At 44.1% G+C, this 24,396-nt stretch overlaps 2 protein-coding genes across 4 annotated transcripts; one reads left to right on the top strand and one right to left on the bottom strand.

Annotated features, from left to right (window-relative positions):
- Positions 1-1,272: 1,272 nt before the first annotated feature.
- On the bottom strand, positions 1,273-16,425 carry LOC137534595 (oocyte zinc finger protein XlCOF6-like). 3 transcript variants are annotated; one of them, XM_068256173.1, is made up of 5 exons: positions 16,366-16,412; positions 13,128-13,287; positions 11,881-12,049; positions 11,115-11,226; positions 1,273-3,504 (listed from the first exon to the last, which is right to left on the bottom strand). In XM_068256173.1, exons 3-5 carry the CDS (start codon positions 11,902-11,904, stop codon positions 1,724-1,726), a joined length of 1,917 nt encoding a protein of 638 aa, XP_068112274.1. In that variant the 5' UTR covers positions 11,905-12,049; positions 13,128-13,287; positions 16,366-16,412; the 3' UTR covers positions 1,273-1,723. The 3 variants fall into 3 exon arrangements, with proteins under 3 accessions (XP_068112274.1, XP_068112276.1, XP_068112275.1); XM_068256175.1 differs by having other exon boundaries at positions 1,273-3,501; XM_068256174.1 differs by lacking the exon at positions 13,128-13,287 and having other exon boundaries at positions 16,366-16,425.
- A 76-nt stretch (positions 16,426-16,501) lies between these two features.
- Positions 16,502-23,869, top strand: LOC137536355 (uncharacterized). Its single transcript, XM_068258536.1, has 2 exons — positions 16,502-16,573; positions 20,983-23,869. The coding sequence occupies exon 2, from the start codon at positions 20,988-20,990 to the stop codon at positions 22,347-22,349; it is 1,362 nt and encodes a 453-aa protein (XP_068114637.1). The 5' UTR covers positions 16,502-16,573; positions 20,983-20,987; the 3' UTR covers positions 22,350-23,869.
- The last annotated feature ends 527 nt before the right edge of the window (positions 23,870-24,396 follow it).

Below are 24,396 nucleotides of genomic sequence, written 5' to 3'. Positions count from 1 at the left end.
GGGCTACGGGAAAATGGCCGCCCGAAGCCCTGCACTGCACTGGTCCGGCGGCCTCTCTGATAGGCTGCCGGCCAGCGACAGCACACGTGCGCCGTAGCCAGTCAGCCACTGACACCGGAGCCGCCTAGGAGCCGCGGCGAAGGTGGAAAAGAGCCGCATGCGGCTCCGGAGCCGCGGGTTGCCGACCCCTGCCCTAGACTATGCCTTCTCCTTCAGCCCACATATCCAAAATGTTACCAGAACCTGTAACTTCCACCTTCGCAACATCTACAAAATCCACCCCTTTCCGACCCCGGACACTACCAAACTTCTCATCCATGCCCTCAACATCTCCCGCCTTGACTACTGCAATGCCGTACTATCTGGCCACCCATTAAAACGCATTGCACCCTTTCAATCAGTCATGAATGCAGCAGCCAGACTCATCCATCTTTCCCAACACTCTGCTTCCACTTCTCCGCTCTGCGAAGCCCTACACTGGCTCCCTATCTGCTTCAGGATCAGTTTGAAGGTTCTGTGCCTTACCTACAAATTTGTGCACAAGACCTGCCCAACCTACATTTCTGAGCTCATCAATAGATATATACCTACCCGCCCCCTCCGGTCCTCCAATGATTTCCGCCTGACCTCCCGACGCATTTCTCATTCCCATGCACGCTTACAAGACTTCTCAAGAGCTTCCCCCACCCTATGGAACTCCCTTCCACTCCCCCTCAGAGGCCTCCCCCCTCCCTTAGTGTGTCCTTCTTAATTTTACTACCCAATGAATTTAACTACCCAATGACACCCTTCTCATGGACTAACGCGGACTTGTTTTGCCTGGTCTCTGTAAAATGCATTTTATACCCTGGTTGCATGTATAACCTTGTGCTATGTTGTATAACCATTTGCTACCTCTCTGTCTGTCACCCCTTGTTGCAATGTATGTATCCCTATTTATTGTCCAGCGCTGCGTAATATGTTGGCGCTTTATAAATGCAATAAATAATAGTTATAATATGTAGTGGTTCTAGAACAATCACTGAGTCATGGATGCAAAAGTGTGACCAAAATAGAGAACAGCACAAAATCATGCACTGAAGATGTTGTTAGAAAAAGGGAGATGGTATCTGGAAATTAGATACCTTTACTTCATTGCTTTAGCAGCTTCCCTGGTCCTAGAAAGCTTTCAAGTCAAAAGTCAAATGTGCATTTTTATATTAAATGGAGTGTGTAAGGGACTACAATGGTCCTACAATGGGGGCTTTTAGGACCATTGTAGTCCCTTACACACTCCAATGAGTTCTGGGTCACCATGAGCTTGCTGGTTAGTCTGTGCCTCTCGGATTCACAAGCCCTACTCCATAGAGCCAAATTTATCCATGCCATGCACTGATGAGGATCAAACAATCCGAAACAGTCTGTATGCATGTTGGATTATTATGGCTCTGTACAAATTAACAAGCTGACACATCATTGCATTCCAGCGGTTCTGGAGGTGTGTTTAGCTTCTAAGGGTACAATGGTTATTTTGCATATATTCAGCAGTGTTGCTCTGGGAGACATCTCAAGTTCACTCCAACCTGAATTATCGCAAATTCTTTCTGTTTTAGGAAAGCAAACTTTTGTTTTTCTTTATATTAAATGTTTTCCTCATTTAAAGGAAAAAGTATTTATAGCACTACACCCAATAAATAAATAAGATGAAGCATATAGACATGACTGAGTATGTTCCCTAAGAATTCTAAACATCAGCGTGGTCTTTACTTGGCAAAAGTTTTGAGTTATTTTTCAAGTGTGCAGCCAAATGATTGGCCAGACTATTCTTTTGCTTGAAACATTTCCCACACTCTGAGCACGAAAACTGTGTTTCTGCGGAATGGACCTTCTCGTGTCGAACAAGATCAGCATTGCTCAAAAAGAGCCGCCCACAGGCTGCGCAACAAAATGAACGTTCTTGAGAGTGAATTTTCTGATGCTTCAGAAGGGTGGAGCTTTCAGAAAAACACTCATCACAAGTACCACATACAAAAGGTGTCTCTTTGCTATGGGTTCTCCTATGTTTTGTCAGGTCTGGCTTATTGGTGAACCGTCTGCCACACTCGTCGCAGGAATACGGCTTCTTGCCTGTATGGAGGCGCTGGTGTTTGACCAGGTCAGAGCTGCCAGTAAACTGCTTACCACATTCAGAGCAGGCATAAGGTTTTTCCCCAGTGTGAGTCCTTTCATGTAAGGTCAGCTGACTTTTCCGTAGAAAGCGCTTCCCGCATTCCGCACATGGATAGGGCCTTTCTCCTCTATGAGTCTTGAGATGAGCATCTAGATTGTAGGCCCGGTTGAAACACTTTCCGCATTCAGTGCATTCAAATGGCTTTTCTTCTGAGTGAGTCACCATATGGCGAGCCAGTTCTGATTTAGATGGGAACTGTTTATCACACTTTGTGCAGGCAAACTTAGCTGATGGAATTTTGTGTTGCTGAAGATGCCTCATTAGATCTGAATTCACTGCAAAACGTCTCTTACACTCAGGACATGGGTAGATCTTCTCCTGGTGGGTTTTGTGATGCCTACTGAGATCACCCTTGTTCGTGAAACACTTTCCACATGCTGAACACAAAAAGGGCTTCTTTTTAGAGTGAATCCTCTTGTGTCGGGCCAAATCAGAGCTGTTTGTGAAGGTTTTGTCACAGTTGGTGCACGAGAAAGGCTTCTCACCCGAATGAGTTCTTTTGTGTAGAATGAGACTCTCTTTTCGAAGGAAGACTCTCCCACATGAGCAAGCAAACGGCTTGTCTCCTCTGTGGATTTTGGTGTGGGCGGCCATATTTTCCACCCTGTTAAAACATCGCCCACATTCCAGGCAAGAGAAAGGCTTTAAGCCAGTGTGAATCCTTCCATGTCTAGCCAATAATGACCTGCAAGAAAATTTCTTGCTACATTCTGAACAGGAGAATTTATCTTGACCTTCAGCCGATTTCAGTTCTAACTTTTGTCGCATAGCTCCTTCACTCTCAGAACTAACTGATCGTTTTCTTCTGTGCAGCAGTTTAGTACAGGTCAAAGTCTTATTCTTTTTCAACATAAGGAATTCCTCCCCTGGGGTTGCAATCACCTCCACTTCACCAAGAACGTCTGGAAACCCAATTTGTGAAATACAGACGTTGGCATCGGAAGTCAGGTCCTCATCACAAGTCATGGCTATCTCTGTAACTTCAGATATGTATGTCATATCCTCTGCGGGAGCAAAAATAGTGACAATGTTGCCATTTTCCATAGACTCCAGAACATCTCCAGTACATACCGTTGTATAGCCATGGTCATTATAAATATTGGCAACTGTGTTTCCATCTTGAGTGCCATTTTGATCACAGCTATTTTCTGCTGAATTCCCCATGTCCATTTCCATTACTGTTGGGACTTCTTTACCATTGACTCTTTTAATAATTTGACCTTCGATTAGGCAATCACTTAAAGAACTGGTAGTCGGTAGACCTTCCACTGCACCAGGGGAGTGAACCGTCTCTACTGGGAATGAGACACAAATGTGAAAAATAATAAATTATGTGTCTATCTTGTTCCATTACCATTAAAGAGACACTGAAGCGAAAAAAAAATATGATATAGTGAATTGGTTGTGTACTATGAATAATTACTAGAAGATTAGCAGCAAAGAAAATATTCTCATACTTTTATTTTCAGGTATATAGTGTTTTTTCTAACATTGCATCATTCTATAATATGTGCAGATTACACAACACTCAGCATTCAAAATGAGTCTTTCAGAGCAGTCTGTGAAGTAATGACCTCTCCTCTAGCAGAGGAAAAGTAAAAGTCCAGGAACAGTTGAGATAATAAAAGTCAGATAACAGCCCTCTCCAGGACTAACTTAGTCCGAGAGCTTAATGGCTTGTTTGCATAGAGATAACAACTGGAGTTTCTCAACTCTTCCTGTACTGGAAACAATTACACTGATGTATCTGATCTTAATGTTTTATTTCTCAGCTGTGCTACACATACAAATCATAATATCATCATTTTTTTTTTTCGCTTCAGTGTCTCTTTAAAGGACTTCCGGTGGGAGGGTGATTAAACAGATTTTACTCACCTGGGACTTCTTCCAGCCCCTAGCAGCAGTCTCAGTCCCTCGCTACAGCCCCGGGCCTCCTTCTTGTCCCACTGGCCGCCCATAATGGTTGCACCACTGCCGGCGGGTGGGCTCTTCTGCAAGTGCCCACGCGTCTACATCATCTGGTGCGTGTACTGCACCTGCGCAATAGTTGTGAGCATCCGCAGTAAGCATCAGATGATGTGGATGCGCAGGCGCAGTAGAGCCAACCCGCCGGCGGCCACGCGATCATTGCGGGCAGCCAGCAGGACAATGAGGAGGACCGGGGCTGCGACGAGGGACCGAGACTGCTGCTAGGGGCTGTAAAAAGTACAATCTGTTAATCCCCCTCGCATCGGAAGCCTTTTAAGCATTAACATGAAAATACAGTATAATCTCATTATCGTTAACTCCAAGGGATCAGCAAAAGGTACTTTATCAGAAATTGTCCTAGAAATGGACCAGCATGCCCTGGTACATTCTCTGCTGCAAAGGAGCAAATCTGTCCTCCCATTGTAGGTACAGTACAAGTACTTGCACATTTGGTGGACTACAAGGTTAAGTACAGTCTGATGCGAAAGTTTGGACAACATTGTTAATCATCATTATTTTGCTGTATAAATCGTTGGTTGTTATGATAAAACATGTCAGTTAACTATATCATATAGGAGACACACACAGTGATATTTGAGAAGTGAAATGAAGTTTATTGGATTTACAGAAAGTGCGCAATAATTGTTTAAATAAAATTAGGCAGGTGCATACATTTGGGCACTGTTGACATTTTATTGCTTCCAAAACATTTAGAACTATTTATTAGAACTCAAATTGGCTTGGTAATTTCAATGACCCCTGACCTGCATACACAGGTTAATCCAATTATGAGAAAGAGTATTTAAGGTGGTCAATTGTAAGTTTCCCTCCTCTTTTAATTTTCCCTGAAGAGTAGCATCATAGGGTCTCAAAACAACTTTCAAATGAGCTGAAGACAAAGCTTGTTCACCATCATGGTTTAGGGGAATGATACAAAAAGCTGTCTCAGAGATTTCAGCTGTCTGTTTCCACAGTTAGGAACATACTGAGGAAATGTCAACCCACAGACCAGCACCAAAGACCTACAACATCATCTTGCTGCAGATGGAGTCACTGTGCATCGTTCAACCACTTGGCGCACTTTACACAAGGAGATGCTGTATGCGAGAGTGATGCAGAGGAAGACTTTTCTCCGCTCACAGCACAAACCGAGCCGCTTGAGGTATGCTAAAGCACATTTGGACAAGCCAGCTTCATTTTGGAATAAGGTGCTGTGGACTGATGAAACTAAAATTTAGTTATTTGGGCATAACAAAGGGTGTTATGCATGGAGAAAAAAGAACACAGCATTCCAAGAAAAACACCTGCTACGTACAGTAAAATATGGTGGTGGTTCCATCATGCTGTGGGGCTGTGTGGCCAGTGCAGGGACTGGGAATCTTGTCAAAGTTGAGGGACGCATGGATTCCACTCAGTATCAGCCCTTTACCAGGCCGCCTCCGAATGGCCACCAATCAGAGGTGCGCTGAGCCACCTCAAGAAACTACAAACGCACCTTCAAACCAAATAGAAGCTCTGCATAAACATCAATAAGCAATGCTATTAAATGGGAGCAGCTGACCAAAGTTACTTACATTTGTACATGGCGAGGAAAGAAACAGCGCTACTTAAAACAGATTGCATCCTTATGACTACCTGCTTGAGAGCGCAAGCCCCACTAGTGGGATAAAATACACACCCAGCATTCAAATAAAATGCACCTGTCTACCATTGGAGGATGTTGGTTCCGTAATAGCTTGCATGCAACTTATTAAGTACTTGTCCCTCCCACTGCGAAGAAGTCATCCCCCATGGGAGGGGCCATAACACTAACTAATCCTAAATTATGCATATGCACAGTCTGGGTGCGCTACCAAGTAAAAATTCAAAATTGCGCAAAGGTGGATTAGCACTTTACCAGGCCGCCTCCGAATGGCCACCAATCAGAGGTGCACTGACCCCCCCCCCCCCCCCCCCCAAGAAACTACAAACTGTTTTTAAGTAGTTAAGTAGCGCTGCTACTTTCCTCGCCATATCCTCTTATTTATGTTCACATTATTCCTCATTTTCCCCAGGCTGCTTATTTGTATAGTACTGTATATCCAGCACTGCTGCCATTCTTCTTGTCTTATAAATGTTATTAGGCATCAACTCACCTGCAACCATCCTGAAGAGAGCAGCTGACCTTGGGTTTCACACTGACATATGACGCAAGCACCGCCCACTGTTTACTATATCCAAAGTCAGTATCATGTAGGGCCAAAAAATATGTTTACTATAACAGAAGTTTTATTATATCAGAGTTTACTATACAAGTCGTTGCACCCATATACTTATAATGGAGATTGTCCAGCCAGGACCAGAAGAGATAGTTTACTATGCCAAAATGTTGACTATAATGAGATTATACTGTATACTTTTTTTTGTAAAGATGTATAACTAATGTGATTATAGAAATACTTGAGCTTAAAATTTCAACACACCAGTTTCCCATTACAATGTATGGTAAGATTAGGTTGAGAGCTCTTTTAGATGGGTGGTGAAATGCCACTTTTACCGTACCGTTTAGCCGCCGAGTTGCCATGAGTGATCGCCTTCCGATTGTGCTATAACGCAGACAAATAGGAGCGTTTGTGACCACACACATGCTTCAGTGGTTGCCATATGGGGCGTGTCACGTCTAGCAGGCAGCTGCTGCCCGCTCTAATGAACATGCATGAAGATGCGACAGCCTATAGTGCTGGGTGCTAGCAGCATGGCAAGTAAACAGGAGCAGCTGATAGACAGCTGTAGTTCTGTCAGCCAGCCATGTGAAACAGCCCAAAATGACTCTACATGTATCCTTTGCGAAGGTGAAATTCAGACATAACGTCAAAGTAACCAAGGCCTTAAAGAGAACCCGAGGCAGGGATATGGGGGGCAGATGGGACACAGAGGCATGTTCTCTGCCTAATGACATGGCTCTGTGTCCCCCAACCGCCACACTCTGCCCCCTCACCACCGCGCTTTAGAGCTATAGTCGCTAACTATGAGGTAAACAAAGGGGAGAGGAATTCCTGGTTTAACCACTTGAGGACCGCAGTGTTAAACCCCCTAGTGACCAGGCCAGTTTTAGTAAAATAGGCCACTGCAGCTTTAAAGAGAATCTGTATTGATAAAATCGCACAGAAGTTAACATACCAGTGCGTTAGGGGACATCTCCTATTACCCTCTGTCACAATTTCGCCGCTCCCCGCCGCATTAAAAGTGGTTAAAAACAGTTTTAGAAAGTTTGTTTGTAAACAAACAAAATGGCCACCAAAACAGGAAGTAGGTTGATGTACACATAGAAAATACATCCATACACAAGCAGGCTGTATACAGCCTTCCTTTTTAATCTCAAGAGATCATTTGTGTGTTTCTTTCCCTCTGCAGCTATCTTCCACTGAAGTGTCAGGCTGTTTCTTCCTGCAGTGTGCAGACAGCTCTGCCTGTATGTAATTCTTCAGTATATGAAAGCCCAGCCAGCTCAGAGGAGGATTTATCCAGCTTGTAAAAGATAATAGAGCAGAGAGAAGATGCACTAATCTAAATAATACACAGGCAGTGTGCAGAGAGGGGCCTGGAGGGGGAGATGCATCACAGAACCACAACACTGAAGAACTTGGCAGCCTTCCAGACACAGGCTGACAAGTCTGACAAGAGAGAGATAAGTTGATTTATTACAGAGATGGTGATAGTAGAACGTGCTGCAGTAAGCCAGAGCACATTAGAATAGCTTTTGGAACTTGTAGGATGGAAGAAAACCGGATGAAATTTTTGTTACGGAGTCTCTTTAAGGCAAAGCTGCAGGGCCGTACAACACAGCACACAAGTAATTTCCCTCCCCCCCCTTTTCTCTGATCGTCCCCCCCCCCCAGATGTTTTTTTTTTAATATAAATATTTATTGCTTTATTTTTTATAATAAATATTGTTTATTTTATTATCTCCCCTCCCTACCTCCCTCTCTCCTCGTAGCCTGCCAATCATGGCGATCGGCTGTCATAGGCTTCTGCCTATGAGAGCCGATCACTCTCTAATGTCCCACTCTCTAAAGTGTACTACCCGCCGTCTAAGTCTCCTGATCGTGCGCGCGAACTCCTGCTAACCCCATAGTCGGCCGTTCACACCAATTGGCGTGCAGCGATCCTGGGGCTGCCGCACTGCTCACGCCAATTGGGGTGGAGCAGTCTGCAAGTAGTTAAAACGCCAGGGGCATTCCTGCAGGGTTTCCTGAGCTGCCATTGGGCAGCTCTCTCCCCTGGCTGCGCCTTCTGCTGCTCCCCCGCCTCCCTGCACTGTGTGAGAGAGAACACAGTCTCTCAGTGCAGAGGTCACGCAAGTGAAAGTGGGATATTGCAGCCCACCGGAGCAGCAGGGAGCGTTTTTTGCGGCTACCTGATCCGCTCAGCCATGTGGATCAGGTAGCCTAATTTTTTTTTGAGCCCACTCTAGGCTCTCTTTAAAGGACACCTAAAGTGAGAAGAATATGGAGGCTGCCATATTTATTTTCTTTTTAATCAATGCAAATTGCCTGGTTGTCCTGCTATCATATGTTATCACAGCAGTTATCACGCACTCTGCCGTACGCAAAGGTTTACACGTGAACAGCATTAGTTCACATGATAAACAAAGGTTATCGCGCGATCACATGTGCTTTTCACGTAAAACGTGCACGTCATTACGCGCAGCGCAAACGTTCGTTTATTGGGCTGGATTCACTAAACCGCGATAAGACAAATAGCACACCTTATCAAAGTTATATCAAAGTTAACACGCCTTATTAGAGCAGCATAGTGAGCGCTATGAACCCGCAGGGGCTCAGGGCAGGACGAGTGGAGCACTCGTCATTGCCAATTATTCGGCATAAGTTCGTAGCGCTGGCTATGCTACTCTGATAAGGCGTGTTAACTTTGATAACGGTCTTGATTCACTAAACCGTGATAACTCATATCACGGCCGCACAATCGTTTTCACGCGCGTTTTTTGCAAACTTTTTGGCGCAATCATGGGCAAAAATTCAAGATTGCGTGTGAAAACGCGCATGGCGGTGATATGAGTTATCACGGTTTAGTGAATCAAGCCCATCACATGAAAATGTTTGCGAGCGCCAGTTCGCGTGATAACTGATGTGATAGCAGTTATCATGCTTTATGAGCGTTTTGAGCTTTTTTTTTTAATCGATAGCTTTTTTAAAAGCGATGTAAAAGCGCTCGTGTAATGAAATCCAATGTTAGGGTTCTGACATGAGCAATGAGCTTTCTTTCGGAAATGTGGGTGCTGGACCATTTTCTGGGTGATTGCGCTTCAATGCAAGGTAAAGGACAAATCGCATATCGATTTAAAAGAGATTTAAACAGCGATTTTGTGAGTGTTTTTCAGGCAAATTTGCTTTAAAAGACATTCAGCTCCGGATCAAAGAGTGCACTACCGGTTCGTCTGCACGCACAAAATTGCAAAACAAAAACGCATACAAAATCGATTGCAGAAAAACGCACATTGCAAAACACTGGTAATCGCTTCACAAAATTGCTGACAAAAGCGCTTAGCGCTGGCGCTTTGTAGTTTGCACTAGGCCTAATCATTTTAGCCACAGACCCTGAACAAGCATGCTGATCACATGTTTGACTGAAGTGTGACTGGATTTACAACACGCTTGTTTCAGGTGTGCGATTTAAACACTACTGGTGCATAAAAGATCAGCAGGACTGCCAGGCAACTGGTGTTGTTTTAAAGGAAATAAGAATGGCATCTACCATATGCCTCTCACTTCAGGTTCCTTTTAAAGTACACCTGACCTGAGGCAAAGCTCCCCAAGGTAAGCACAGAGGTACATTTATGCTGGATCCACATACTTCTATGCCTTGTCTTTTCCTCTCCTCGTTTCCCCTGGTCTCCGTAATCACTCCTTGAAAATGTTTTTGTTAAATTTTCACACAGGAAGAGGCGGGCTTGCTGTGATGTCCCCTCCTATCAAACTCCTAATATAGTACCTCCTCTTCCTTGCACCATTACACAGCTGAAGTGAGAGGGATATGGAGGCTTTATTTCCTTTCAAGCAATGCACATCGCCAGACTTTACTGCCGATCCTCTGCCTCTAATACTTTTAGCCATAGACCCTGAGCAAGTATGCAGATCAGATGATCTGACTAAAATCTGCCTGGATTAGCTGTATACTTGTTTTAGGCGTGTCATTTAGACCCTAGGTTCTCAACGTGCGGTACGCGTACCCCAGGGGGTACTTCTGATGGTTCCAGGGGGTACTCGGGCTTGGTATACTTAACCAAGAATAACAAATTTAGAGTTTTGGAAAAATGATACATTTTATTTAAACAACCCCAAAATAGTATTTTAGCTAATTAATAGCAATAGTAAAGGCCTGGAAATTGTTTAGAACCAATTATCATGTACTACGATTAAATATATATTTGTCAAGGGGTAATTGTGATAATAGGGGGTACATGGTGAGTACAGGGTTTTAAAGGGGGTACATACCAATAAAATGCTGAGAAACACTGATTTAGACAACAAATATGGAAGCCACCATGAGCTTTTCACTTCTTACAGTCTGAAAATGTTACTTTAGCTTTTCAAGGGGGGTGGGGTAAGGTGAGGAACAGACAATGCACAGAGGTTTCTCTCCCCGCGCATACCCACTCCAATCCCCCCGCCCCCCTCCCATGCTTATCTTATGTAGCTATGCCTCAGGTCAGGTGTACTTCAAGTACTCCTGAAAAGAGAGTGATATGGTGATATGGATGCAGCCATATTTATTTCCTTTTAAACATTACTAGTTGCCTGTAATCTTGCTGATCTTAGGATAGTATGAATCACACACCTGAAAAAAGCATGGGCTACTCCGTATCTGACCTGGGGGGGGGGGGAGGGGGGACCGTTCCTGGCACGTGCTGAAACCTGCTATACACAAGTGTGTTTACCTTGAAATTCAAGGGTTGGGGAAGGCTCTTGGCATAGGTCTTCCTGTTCATCAAAGCTCAGTGACTTCTCCACTGTGAGTGAGACAGCAACATCCTCACACCTTATGGGAACCTGAAAGAGACAGTGGTACAGTCACTATCTAGGCACATCGCTTAATATTTCTGGATAATGTCCCATGCAAAAATGTTAGGCCCAGCACTCAAATGGAGACAAGCGTGCTATAGCTGATTAGAGCTCGTTGCCCAATGAGATCAAAATAGCAAAAAACAAGTATCAGCAGCACCGCTTAGAAAAAAAGTATTTCTTTATTGAACACTAGTAGACCTAAGCCCATTACAATTATGGGCTCTAGCCCTCCTTCACAACCCCCCTCCCCTTCCGCACCTGCCACCACTGCATGTCAGCGCGCAAGTGAGCACGGCCCACGCCTGCCCCCTGGCTCCATCGTCCTCCTGTCCTAACGGCCGCCCGCGTGTTGCGCATGCACGGTATGCAAAAGCACGGACACAGGGACACACAAGAGGAGGACGCAGGAACACGGGTTTTATTGTATAGGATGCAATTAAAATCACATGTCAACAATGGGCTGAAGGTAACTACAGCCCGCTGTTTCGAAGCGACATGCTTCTTTGTCAATTTGCGAGCTCAAAAGGCATGTCGCTTCTGATTTTAATTGCATGTTCAATAAAGAGCTACTTTTCTTCTAAGCGGTGCTGCTGATACTTATTTTTTACATAATGTCCCATAATTCCCAGCAATGCTCACCTCTCCTGTCAGCAGCTCAACCATCTTGTGAATAACTTCTAGAATCTTCTTCTCACGTTTTCTGTCAGGAGTCTGAGAGGGTGCGTGGGTGGGACTCCAAAAAGCAGCCTTGCTTCTTCTTCAGGTTATGTGCAACCCAGCCATCAGTGAGTTTGAAAACAACATAATTCTGTGTGATAAAAAATTAATAAAAAAACTTCCTTAAAATCTCTCTCAGCGCTTCAGTTTGATTTCTGTTTCATCAAAACAGATAACGGTATCATCATACAACTTTTCCAGCAATGTCTATATATAGCAGTGATCGTTATAAGCAACATGGATTGTACACACAAGTGTGAAGTCATGTGACACTCCCAGAATCCTCATCACCTCTCCAGTCTGGTCGGTGTATTGTTAACAGAAATGAGCGCACATTCACAATCAACATGTTTAGAAAAACACATTCAGAACAAGGCATTGTATCTGTGCATTGTATTAGAATTTTTAAGAATTTTAAAGCGGACCTGAACTCAGAACTTCCTCTCTGCTCTAAAAGATGCGCAACACCTTTTAAAGAAAAACATTTCTTTGTTACAGCTGATAGAAATTCTGCAATACATCTGCAGTGTGTCTACTTCCTGCTTTCATGGAAGCAGATACAAGGTTAAAGTGTACCTGAGACGCTTATAATGGGGGATATTTATACTTACCTGGGGTTTCCTCCAGCCCCATGAGGTGTGTGGGCTCCCTCACTGTCCTCTCCAGCTGCTCTGTTGTCTTGTAATCCCCGCCCCAAACGGTAATCTGACCTGTTGTGGTTACACTTCTGCGCATGCGTGGCCCAGACTCACTTCTGTACCCAGGAATGCAAGAGGAATGCGTGTGCGCAGAAATGCACGGCCGGACTGATTACCGGGGGGAAGGTGGGGGGATTACAAAATAATGGAGCGGACAGAGAGGATGGTGAGGGAGACCACACACCTCATGCGGCTGGAGGAAGCCCCAGGTAAGTACAAATACCCCTATTATAAGCATCTCAGGTCTCCTTTAACACCCTGTGGTTACTAATTAGCAGCTCTGCCGTGGCAGAAGAGATTCCTGAGCTGAAACAGCTGAACAGATCGAATTACTCTACATATCCGTCATGTACAAGAGCAGCCATACACCGTTTCTATGCAGTTAGCTAGAGCCACTAGTGCATGGTCATACTGTGCCCACGTGAGTCTAACCCCAGCTTGATTACCAGACACTGGCAGAATCCTCCTTACCTCTCCAGTCATCAAGTACACAATGTCCAGGGTGAGGCTTAATATCTGTTCAACCGCAGGTTGTCCATCTTTTGCCATCCTGAGACTTTCATTTATATATATCCATTAACAACAGCCAGTAATCTCGTTTATAGGTTTGCATTTCTAAGCCGTAACATTCCTGCAGGAAAGAAGTCAGTGTGATGTAATGACATAGAAAATGCACCATTATGCAGCACAATACAAGAGCCCTGCAGTCACACTTGGCTGGACAAAACCAAATAGGCAAGTGCTCTGAGGGCTGCTGCTCGGGTAAGTGCTCTGAGGGCTGCTGCTCGGGTAAGTGCTCTGAGGGCTGCTGCTCGGGTAAGTGCTCTGAGGGCTGCTGCTCGGGTAAGTGCTCTGAGGGCTGCTGCTTGGGTAAGTGCTCTGAGAGCTGCTGCTCGGGCAAGTGCTCTGTGGGCTGCTGCTCGAGTAAGTGCTCTGAGGGCTGCTGCTTGGGTAAGTGCTCTGAGGGCTGCTGCTCGGGCAAGTGCTCTGAGGGCTGCTGCTCGGGTAAGTGCTCTGAGGGCTGCTGCTTGGGTAAGTGCTCTGAGGGCTGCTGCTTGGGTAAGTGCTCTGAGGGCTGCTGCTCGGGCAAGTGCTCTAAAGGGGTGCTGCTCGGGTAAGTGCTCTGAGGGCTGCTGCTTGGGTAAGTGCTCTGAGGGCTGCTGCTTGGGTAAGTGCTCTGAGGGCTGCTGCTTGGGTAAGTGTTCTGAGGGCTGCTGCTTGGGTAAGTGCTCTGAGGGCTGCTGCTCGGGCAAGTGCTCTAAAGGGGTGCTGCTTGGGTAAGTGCTCTGAGGGCTGCTGCTTGGGTAAGTGCTCTGAGGGCTGCTGCTTGGGTAAGTGCTCTGAGGGCTGCTGATTGGGTAAGTGCTCTGAGGGCTGCTGCTTGGGTAAGTGCTCTGAGGGCTGCTGCTTGGGTAAGTGCTCTGAGGGCTGCTGCTTGGGTAAATGCTCTGAGTGGTGCTGCTATATTCAATTTGTATTTGAAAGTAGGTAACAATCACCATTTCATTAAAGGAGTTGTCAAGCAACTTACGTCAGTCGGCTCCAGTCTACGCAGGAGAAGTGCGCCCTCTACGTGTATCTCCAGCAGCTGCTGGAGAGGTACGCAAACAGCGCACTTTTCCTGCGTAGACTGGAGCCAACTGACATAAGTGCGGGGACCCGGTTCCCGAAGCTGCGCACAGCAGCATGGGAGTGATCCAAGCGGATGGGGCTGGAGGAAGCCCCAGGTATGTATAAATCTTTTTCTTTTTGTCAGCTCCGAGTCCCTTTAAAGAGGAACTCCAGTGCAAAAGATAGAGCCTGTTATTTAAGGCTCTGATGCCAGGATCAATGGGTATCCGGGTTTAATAACTCAATTGTTTGGCCGTAATTAGAAAGGTGACACTCCGCAGAACACCCTGACCACCCCCACCCATGGAAAATTTGCAGCAACACTTTTTTTTTCAAAAGTCTTCCAAAGGTCTAGCCATGCCTACCTGCGTTGCCATGCCCCCCCCCCCCCCCCCCATGCCAATTGGGCAGCGGCAACGGATGTGGGGGTAGCCACAGAGCTTCAGGAGGCTTCGGAAAGATGGCTGCGGCAGCCTTGCTGCTGGAGGGGGCAGCGCTTTACCTGTCTAATAAATTACAAGCAAGCAGGCAGGCAGGCAAGTTATTAACCCTGAGAGCCCTGATTCTGCAGCATTAAGTCTTACATGACAGGTTGGCTTTTACATTGGAAGTACTGTTTACAAACCAATAGCCATCAATTAACTAAACAGAGTTGATGTATTTTTTTCTCTCCAATAAGGTATAAAATAAACTGTGTTAAACAGAATGAATTACCCATCTTTTTTATATTTATATATTGGTATGTAGCCCTGCACTCCCAGTAATATTTAGCCTAAGCTGTTGTCACAAGTTCACTTTACGGAACACAGCAGGAAACTTCATAAGGAAATTCATCTAAAGTGATTGGTGGAATGGCATCCTCTCGATCTGCTAGGTTTCAAATAGGTTGTAGTAAACTACGCCCACATTATTCAGCCAATCACAACACCTTGTGCTGTAAGAGGGTACTGTGATTGGAGAACTGTTCCCTAAGAGGTTTCCAGTTGGGTTGCCTAAAGTAGACTAGCGCCAAGCTGTTAAGTTATGCAGAATTCTCCTACCAGAGCATTTTGGGAGACAGGTATTTTTTCTACTGGCTTCGGAACACTGAGCATTCAAACATTCCGTAGAGATGCACCTGGCAGGAGTAAAGATGTCACCGCCTGTGATACATTTCACAATGTATATCAGGGTGAAAGAAGATGTTACAATGGGCAAACACTGACTAATAATTTAATCATTTAATTACAATAGAGTAAAGTAATATTGTAGAAAATAAGCAATGTTAGTAATTACGTTATTTTTAGTACAGCTCCTTTTTTAACTGTATGTGAGAATACTCTATAATAGCAGAATCCAGAGAAGTAGTGTGCTTGAGGCAAAGAACTGTGTGGCATTTCACAGCCTAAGCCACATGTACACTGATCAGCCACTGACAGATGAATTATTATCTCGATACAGCAGCACCTGTCAAGTGGTGAGCACTTTAACGAGGGATTGAACTTCATCCCAATCAGTAGCTGATCCCCCCTTTCTCATGAGAAATCTTCCCCTTTTCTCGAATAGATCATCAGAGGGCTCTGTGTGACTGATATTGTAGTGAAATCCCTCCCAGAGTGTGATGCCATGACAAAGGTTCTGACAGTTAGCTGACTGTGAAGCTTGTTGCATTGTGGGAAATAAGGTATTTTTCCAACCTCCAAGCAAGCAGTATCTCCCTCTGTGTGTAGAATGCTCAGTAACGAACATTCCATACAGATCACCTGGCAGAACTAAAGATGACACCACCAGTGACACATTTCAGAATGTAAATCAGGGAGAGGAAATATTCTACAATGGGCAAACACTGATTACATAATCTATAAATGAATATTGTAAAGAAATAAGAGGAATTAGTGATGAACAGTCATTTTTGTAGCTGATAAATTGAATACTGTAGCAATATGCAGAGTACCCCCCCCCCCCAAAAAAAAAAGGCAGTGTCCCACAAGTAAGTTAGTAATATATAGTGCCGTCATCCCTCCCTCTCAAGAACAGCAATTTTGCAGAGTGCCCCTGTATATCAGAACACCCAAGCAATGCTGTTCAGTGGTTCCTGCAAAGAAGACAGCATACTCACCGGAAACTGCAGGCATAACAGTGTCCCTGGCAGCACCGATCCCCCTGCTGTCTCCTAGCCGGAACTACAAGAAGACCAAGACTGATGCGCCAATCAATGCTGTGGTGATAGACGCTGGCGGATTAATACAGACACACCACGCCTGGTCTTCATGTAGTTCCGGAGGTTGGGTGCTGGTGCTGCCGGGGACAGGGAGGCCGCTGTTCCGGTGTGTATAAAGTCTTAATATGCAGACACTTTATACCAGCGCAGCGCGCAGTCACGGCCACAGCGGGCCCTAACTTTTAATACACATTCCAAGAGAAGTCTTCAGGGGCACTATAGAGAAAAGGCAGTTTAGGAGCCGCTGGTCTAGGTAGATAGCTATGCCCCCCTCCCCATCACAGGGTATCAACAATCAATAGGACCCCCTCATTTGGGATGGTTGGGGACAGAAATAATGCCATTGCAGCCTAATGTCACTAGTCCACTCTAGCAGTGGGATTTTGCTATTGCTGTGGAGTTGGTACAATAAGCATTCCACTTCTCATTTTATAGTTTATGAAACTATTGACTATGTTCATAAAATTGTTTCCACACCAAAGCCCTGGGTTTTACCTCCTGGCTGTCTAAGGGCAGGTTCACATTCGTTTCGATTTTGCTGTGATTTGCGTTTTGATTGCCATTCAGCTGAACGAGAATCACAATGCAATTGCCCCCAAAGCGCTGCTGGTGATCAGCAAGCGTTTAAGTGTGAACCAGCCCTAATGCGACACACAAACACAACACACACACATTCACTCACTCTCGAGTGCCGTAATAGATTTGGGCGCAGCCGGCGCACCATAGACCGTAATGGGAATTTTGGCTTTAGCGGCGCACAGGGAGTAACTTCGGTGCTGTCAGAAGATGGAGCTGAAGTTACTTTTAAAACACTGCAATTCAGCCAATAGCTGGAAGCCGAATTACATCTTTCCGCACCATTCACGTGGACCTGGAGGGGGAATAGTAACACTGCCGGGACTTGTGCAGGTGCAGTCATATAGTGGCTATATCCTGCGTCCAAGTCCCAGCATCCCAGCGGTGATTTCATATGTATGCCTCTCTCTCTACACACACTCTCTCTCTCTGTTTATTGCTGTGGAGGGCAATGAAGTGGCTTCCACTAGGTGGGGTAAGGAGGAGAGTAATGTGGTAGGGCATTGTTGCTAAACATGTGGTGTGCCGGATCTTTAGGTTACGTTTTAAGACATCTGTACATACACAAGGTTCTTGGCATAGACAGTCCTAAACGACCGCCTCGACTGAATGTCATCTAGTGTGTGTACCTAGCTTAAAGGGGTCAGAAGTAGTCAACAGGGTAGTGATTCTATGGCTGGGGTTTAGGTTGGACAATCGTCTTGTCATTTAACTGTCCTTCTGAGGGGCTCACAATCTAATCCCTACCATAGTTGCATGTCTATGTATGTATTGTGTAGTGTATGTATCGTAGTCTAGGGCCAATTTACAGGGAAGCCAATACACTTATCTGTATGTTTTTGGGATGTGGGGGGGAACTGGAGTGCTCGGAAGAAACCCACAGACACAGGGAGAGCATACAAACTCCATGCAGATAGCGCCCTGGCTGAGATTCGAACCGGGGACCCAGCGCTGCAAGGCGAGAGTGCTAACCACTACGCCGCCGTGCTGCCAAAGTTTGGTGGGAGGGGGGGCCAAGTAGCTGATCTCCATACTTGTTTTGGGTCAGTGCTGTAAAGTATAATTGTCAATATGCAACATGTTCCTTCCCCTAACCAAAAACAAACAAAAACCAAGGCTGAGCCTTCTAAGTAGAATTACACCTGATATGTGTGAGAACCAGAGACAAAGCACCCTCATGGATTTTACTACATTTATCAGTGGGAACATGACAGTAAACACTTACACTGCTTTTAGTTTCACTCTTCTCTGCTCAATTTGCCTGTTATCAGCTGTGATAATAATCCCCGACTGAGCATTCAGTCTAGGTTTGACCTGGAATCATTATAGCGGAGTCAGTCTTCTGTGAAGTCTTTTCAAGCCTGCCCCCTCCTGGCTCAGCTTTCCTGCTCTGCATACTCAGAGCTCTGATGACATGGGAGGGGCTGCTCTGCTGAGAAAGAAGTTCTGAGTTTGAAACAACAGACAAGTGTGGCTGCTATGTGATCTGTGTGCACGGTGCAGTCATTTTCATTCCTATGAGAGACACTTCCTACAGGCAGCCACACAGCATACCAGAATAATAAAGTTGAAAGCACACAGATGAAAGCACACAGTTGAAAGCACACAGATGTGCTTGTCTAGAGCCTAGACAGCACATCCAGAACAACTCATAACCCGGAAGCAGAAGGGATATGAGCTGGCAGCCATATAGGATTTTTCCTGGAGCAATAATGGATAAAAAAAAAACACTCAAAAAGGCACACCAGAGCGGTGAAATTATCATTTATTCTTTACAAGCTATTGAATGATATGTTTATTTTGTGTGAAACGTTCATCTCTGCTTCCCTTTAACACTCACTCTGTCGCTTCCAAAGGGGCCTATTTGAACCATATTATTTATACATTTCCTTTTAACTATTGATACAGTCTTAAATAGTCATACATCTGGATACCCAATTATTGTATTATGTTTGGTTATCCATATTGTGCCAGTAAAGTGTTGTCCGGTGTTAGTTGTGGAGCACATATGCAGACCATCAAACCAACGTTGATTCAGACAAGACCTTTAACCACTTCAGCTTTTTGGGGTTTTTTTTCACCTTATGCATCCGAGCAGTTTTCACCTCCCATTCATTCGCCAAATAAATTTATCACTACTTAACACAATAAATTGATCTATATCTTGTTTTTTTGCGTAACCAATTAGGCTTTCTTTGGGTGGTACATTTTGCTAAGAATTATTTTTTTCTAAATGCATTTTAAAAGGAATATTAAGAAAAAAAATGGAAAAAAAATCATTATTTCTCAGTTTTCGGCCATTATAGCTTTAAAATAATACATCCTACCATGATTAAAACCCACATATTTTATTTGCCCATTCGTCCCGGTTATTACACCATTTAAATTATGTCTCTATCACAATGTATGGCGCCACTATTTTATTTGGAAATACAGGTGCATTTTTCAGTTTTGCATCCATCACTATTTACAAGCTTATAATTAAAAAAATAATACTAATATACCCTCTTGACATGCATATTAAAAAAGTTCAGACCTTTCGGTACCTATTTATGTTTTTGTATTTTTTTTTACTTAAAATTTTTATTTGGGTATTTTTTGTAGAGTGTGGGAGGTAAACAGTTAATTTCTATATGTAATTGTATATCTGTTTATTAAAAAATTGTATGTAGATGTAGTTTTACTATTTGGCAACAAGATGGCCTCTTTTTTTTTTCATCCTGTAAGCGAGCGCTCACGCTTACAGGAAGTAAAGGGAGGGCGTGAATTTTATTTTTTTTTACTTCAGAAAGATCGCAACTTCTCATTGAAGCTGTCAGTCTTTCTAATGGGGACTTAGATCAATGAATGGGAACTGTGTTACCATTCATTGATCTCCGGGCTAACAGGCGGCGGCACGGGAGCGCGCAGCAGCCTTTTGGACGTAGCAGCTACGTCCAAAAGGTTTCATTTTTAATGACTAACTGGGCATCGTTTAGTGCAAGCTTTCGAAACTATAAGTTTCTTCTTCAGGCATTATACTGAATTGGATCAGAACGGATCTGATCCAGTTCTATATATTGCCTGAAGAGGAAACTTAACATTTAGAAAGCTTGCACTAAATTATGCCCATTTAGTCGTCAAAGGTCTTGCTTGATTAAACTTTTGCTGGTTTGATGTCTGCAGTATTATGCCAGTGCACCAGCCATTGAATAATGTTGGTGCGGCCTTATCTCTGGGGTGTCTTCCATGTTATGGCCACATCCTTGCCAGCTGTTTGTTCAGTGGAATGGAGGCAGAGCTTTCAACATCTCAGTCGTAGACTTCCGCATCTATGTCCTTATCAAAAACCCCATTCCAAGTCAACAGAAAGCCCACCCATCGTCTCCCTCCTACCTTTTCAAGGTAGACAAGATTATGTAATTATTTACAGCTCTCAGTATAGAGGTCTTGGGCGATAGACCACAAAGTTAATGAATAAGTCCACTTTCAGATTGGAGGCTGAACTGCGCGTTTGCCGAACAGTTCAGTCTCCTGTCTGCCGCTCACCAGTGTAATTCGGGTGCAATTTAAATGCAGCCAAATCGAAACGGTAGTTACACCACATGTCGAGTGCTGATGTGTGGTGTTACGGTGGCAGAGAACTGCGGCATGTCGAGGCAGCGGCTAGAACTGACTGGTACTGACCGCTAACAAGTCCCCAGCCGGTGCAGAAGAGCAGATGACAGACGGTGAATTTACCACCTGTCAGCTGCCTGTGTGAAAAAGGCATTAGTCTTATTAAACCAACATTTTGGCAAGCCTTGCTGTGGTCCAGTATTGTCCAGACAACAGTTTAGATACATTTCTATAAATTCAGACTAGGTTTTCGGAAGCATGTTCCCAGCCCTAGAATACTATTTTTAAACATGTTACTTTGAATGTGCTGTTTTCTTAATGCTTATGTTGTTATGATTGCAGACAGAATGCCTTCCTGCATTGTGAAGGGCTGTAACTTTTCCTGGAAAAAGAAAGACCCAAATGTCATTCTACATTCCTTCCCGGGTGATCTTAATGCCATCAAGGCTTGGCTGCTGGCATTGAGACGAGCAACGCAACAAGAGTTTGATAATATAGATGAGTTTTGCCAAAAAATCCTGATGGGTAAGCCAAAAGGTTTATACCGGATGTGCTCTCAGCATTTTACAGTGGACTGCTATTACCAAAGAGGTATGCTTCTTTCCTTAAAAAAAGAAGCCCTACCAACAATCTTTCCTGACAAGCAGACCATCGGGTTGAAGGCTTTGAGACCAAAAGTCTATAAACCTCGACAGAAAAAAGTTCCTCCTCCTGACCCACCGATTATAACTTCTGGGAATACTAGCTGTAGCAACGTCCCCACTTCAGAAGTAATGTGTCTTCCATTAAGAATCATTAAACTGGAGAAAGAGGATCCACTGCCCCAAAGCACCCCAAGTCTAATATCAGAAAAAGGGTACTATGTACCCTGTGTAGATGTCTACAGTCAGAAAAGGAAATGGACCTCACAAGAGAACAATAGTACTGAAAAGGCTTTTCCTCTACACAAGAGAACCAAATCTCTTGGCACTAATACAGAATATTTTCCAGGCCAAAGACATAAATCAACCGTCACTGATATATGTACTAGTGTGAGGCATAAGGAGGTACAAACAGAAATTACTAAAGACAACAGGATATCATGCAGGTGTAATCATAATGAAGAGACAAGATGGGCCACAGATTCCCACCTTGGAATAAGAACTGCACCACCAACCGTGATAGCTTCAGCAAAAGCTCTTGAAATGACCCCAGAGTTACTTCCCACGAGTGAGAAATCTCTTGTAGCGGAACACCATCGTTCAGAGGTAGGGTCTTTATTAGATGTTGATAGAAGATCCACAGGGGGTGCACGTTCCCATAAATGTAGTTATTCTACTTCAAACCACATTGTCAAAGAAGAAGACTCATTTCTGATTCCCATTTCAAGCCCAGAAAAAGATTTACTAGATGTGTTCACATTGCCTAAAAATCAAAATATTACCAGTAAAGGACAATCAGGAAAATGTAACATTAAGCTTGAAGACACAGATTTAGAAAGTGTAGAAATCCCAGGGGCAAGTGGCCAACAAGACTCCAATTCTGAAAAAAAATATATTGTTTTTGACAGCTGCCTTAACAGACTACTTATGTACTGCAGATGTCTGGCCGATGATGGCTGTAATGGACGTATAGTGAGGTTTGAAAAATATTGTACTGGATCAAGTGTATCTGTAAGGGGTGAGTGTTCAAACCACCATGAGTTCCATATGTGGGACAGTCAACCATAAATGCCAAAAAATACAACGGACAGTTGATTGATTGTAGTTAGTATACAGTGCACCAGTTTGTGAGGTTTTCTTTTGTTTGTTTTCTAGAAAGTAAGTTTATGATAAAATACATTTCATAGGAATCAAGTTCAGCTCTCTTGAATGCACAATTTTTTAAGAGTCCAAGAGCTGAGGTCTTCCAAATATTCTAGGAATCAAGTGCTGTTATCGTGAATACATGGCGTTTCATGAACCATGGCCTTCCCAATGCCTAGCGAAAAATTTGCAATGGCTTTGGTTATCCATTGTGCCACCCTATTTTAATTCCTCCTGAATTTTTCAGTCAAATATTGTGGATCATTTGACAAAAAAATTCACATCCCAACAAGTTTTACCAACCTTAAAATGTTTACATAGACCCACAGCATATTTATAGAGATGGGTCATCTTGAACCAGATGAGTTACAATGGCAGATTTGATGAAAAGACAATCATGGAAGGAACCACGCCAAGAAAAACTAAAGCAATGCTGATATTTTATTGTGAACTGGCTGGTTGTAGAGTATCTGATGAAAAGAGGACCTTTCCTACCAAACTGTATTGTCCGCTCCCATGGCTTTCAGATTTACCAAATGATAGATGCAGCACCCCAAAAAGTATAAAATAAGGTATAGTTAGCTTACTTCTCCCATGGATTTAAAACCAGTCAATATAACTCGATTCAAGAGTTTATTGCACAAAATAGGGTCAAACAACTTGTACCTACCCAGAAGCTCTTGAGTCTCAGTAGAGTAATATCGGCTCTTTTGGCTGCCTTGAAACCCACGAGAGAGGTAAGCCAACTACAGCTCTTCTTTTTAAACTGTTTTTAATGATTTTATACTTTTTGGGCACCTCCATCTATCAATTATTACTTACTACACCTCTGTTGGGAGGTTGTATTTTTAGCATAGCTCTTGTCCCCAGGACCTACCTAACTACCAGGAGTGCCACCTTCAAGGATCATTGCAAGCCTGAATGGGGGTGGGTTTTCCTCTGTAAGCCTTATTGTTGCAGTTTTTTTGCAACCTGAAATTTGTGTCTGACTCTCTTTACACCATTTATCCTGGCGTTATAATGTATTGCACTATTGGCTCCCGGTATTTTGTCTGCCTTGTGTTTTCTAGGCCCACAGATTGCCTTGGCCCACCCCTTTCCATTTCAGCTTTAAACATTTCAGAGATTAATAGCAAAATCTCTCCAGCTTGCTCAAATGACTGCAATCTGCAAATAAAATACAGCCATTCAAAACTGCTTCTATTAAAAAAAAAGATGGGAGTGCCAGACAGCTTGCAGACAGTAACAAGGGCTCCTGCTTTGTGCAGCTAGTAATGCTAGCAGGACAGTGGGAGTTTCTGGGCAGGCTGTACTACACAACAAATACTGCTGCATTGGTGTAAAGAATGAATATTTGACCTTTATTCGCTTTTGTTTCTTTACCGCTGTCTGCAAGTCTAAATGGAAAAAGCATTTTAAGAACTTTAAAGAGAACCAGAGCTAAAGTAAAGAAAAGATTCTATACATACCTGGGGCTTCCTCCAGCCCCATACGCGCTGATCGATCCCACGCCGCCATCCACCACTGCCCGCATCTACGAGAACCGGCTCCCCGCTCTTCCGTCAGTCGGAGCCAGTCTAGAGTAGCAGAAGTGCGCTCTTTGCGTATCTCTGCAGCAGCCGCTGGAGAGATACATAGAGGGCGCACTTCTCCAGCGTTGCCCGGCTCCAATGACGTCAGTAACGGGAGCTGGTTCTCGTAGATGCGGGCAGCGGTGGATGGCGGCATGGGATCGAACAGCGCGTATGGGGCTGGAGGAAGCCCCAGGTATGTATAGAATCTTTTCTTTACTTAAGCTCTGGTTCCCTTTTAAAGTAGAAAAAGACTTGCAAAGCACAAAACTTTATCACAATTTACCACGAAAGTGGAATATTTTACTAAGATATTCAAGTTTTTACAGTTTCAAAGTGTCATCTGATGATAAGCAGTCTATGGGCATATTGGACCTCCTACATAAGGTGTGTAGAAGAGT

Source organism: Hyperolius riggenbachi, chromosome 10 (genome assembly GCF_040937935.1).
Source record: "Hyperolius riggenbachi isolate aHypRig1 chromosome 10, aHypRig1.pri, whole genome shotgun sequence".
Taxonomy (NCBI): Eukaryota; Metazoa; Chordata; class Amphibia; order Anura; family Hyperoliidae; genus Hyperolius; species Hyperolius riggenbachi.
The sequence above is the reverse complement of the archived record's forward strand: the minus strand, read 5'-3'. Positions and strand labels throughout refer to the sequence as shown.

What these genes read in the sequence shown, in the direction of transcription:
- LOC137536355 (XM_068258536.1), top strand. Translation starts at nt 20,988, where the DNA reads ATGCCTTCCTGCATTGTGAAGGGCTGTAACTTTTCCTGGAAAAAGAAA.
- LOC137534595 (XM_068256174.1), bottom strand. Translation starts at nt 11,904, where the DNA reads ATGGTTGAGCTGCTGACAGGAGAG. An exon ending in TTGAGCTGCTGACAGGAGAG is followed by an intron (nt 11,227 to 11,880) that starts GTGAGCATTGCT and finishes TGTCTCTTTCAG; the next exon opens with GTTCCCATAAGGTGTGAGGA. An exon ending in CCCAACCCTTGAATTTCAAG is followed by an intron (nt 3,505 to 11,114) that starts GTAAACACACTT and finishes TCTCATTCCCAG; the next exon opens with TAGAGACGGTTCACTCCCCT.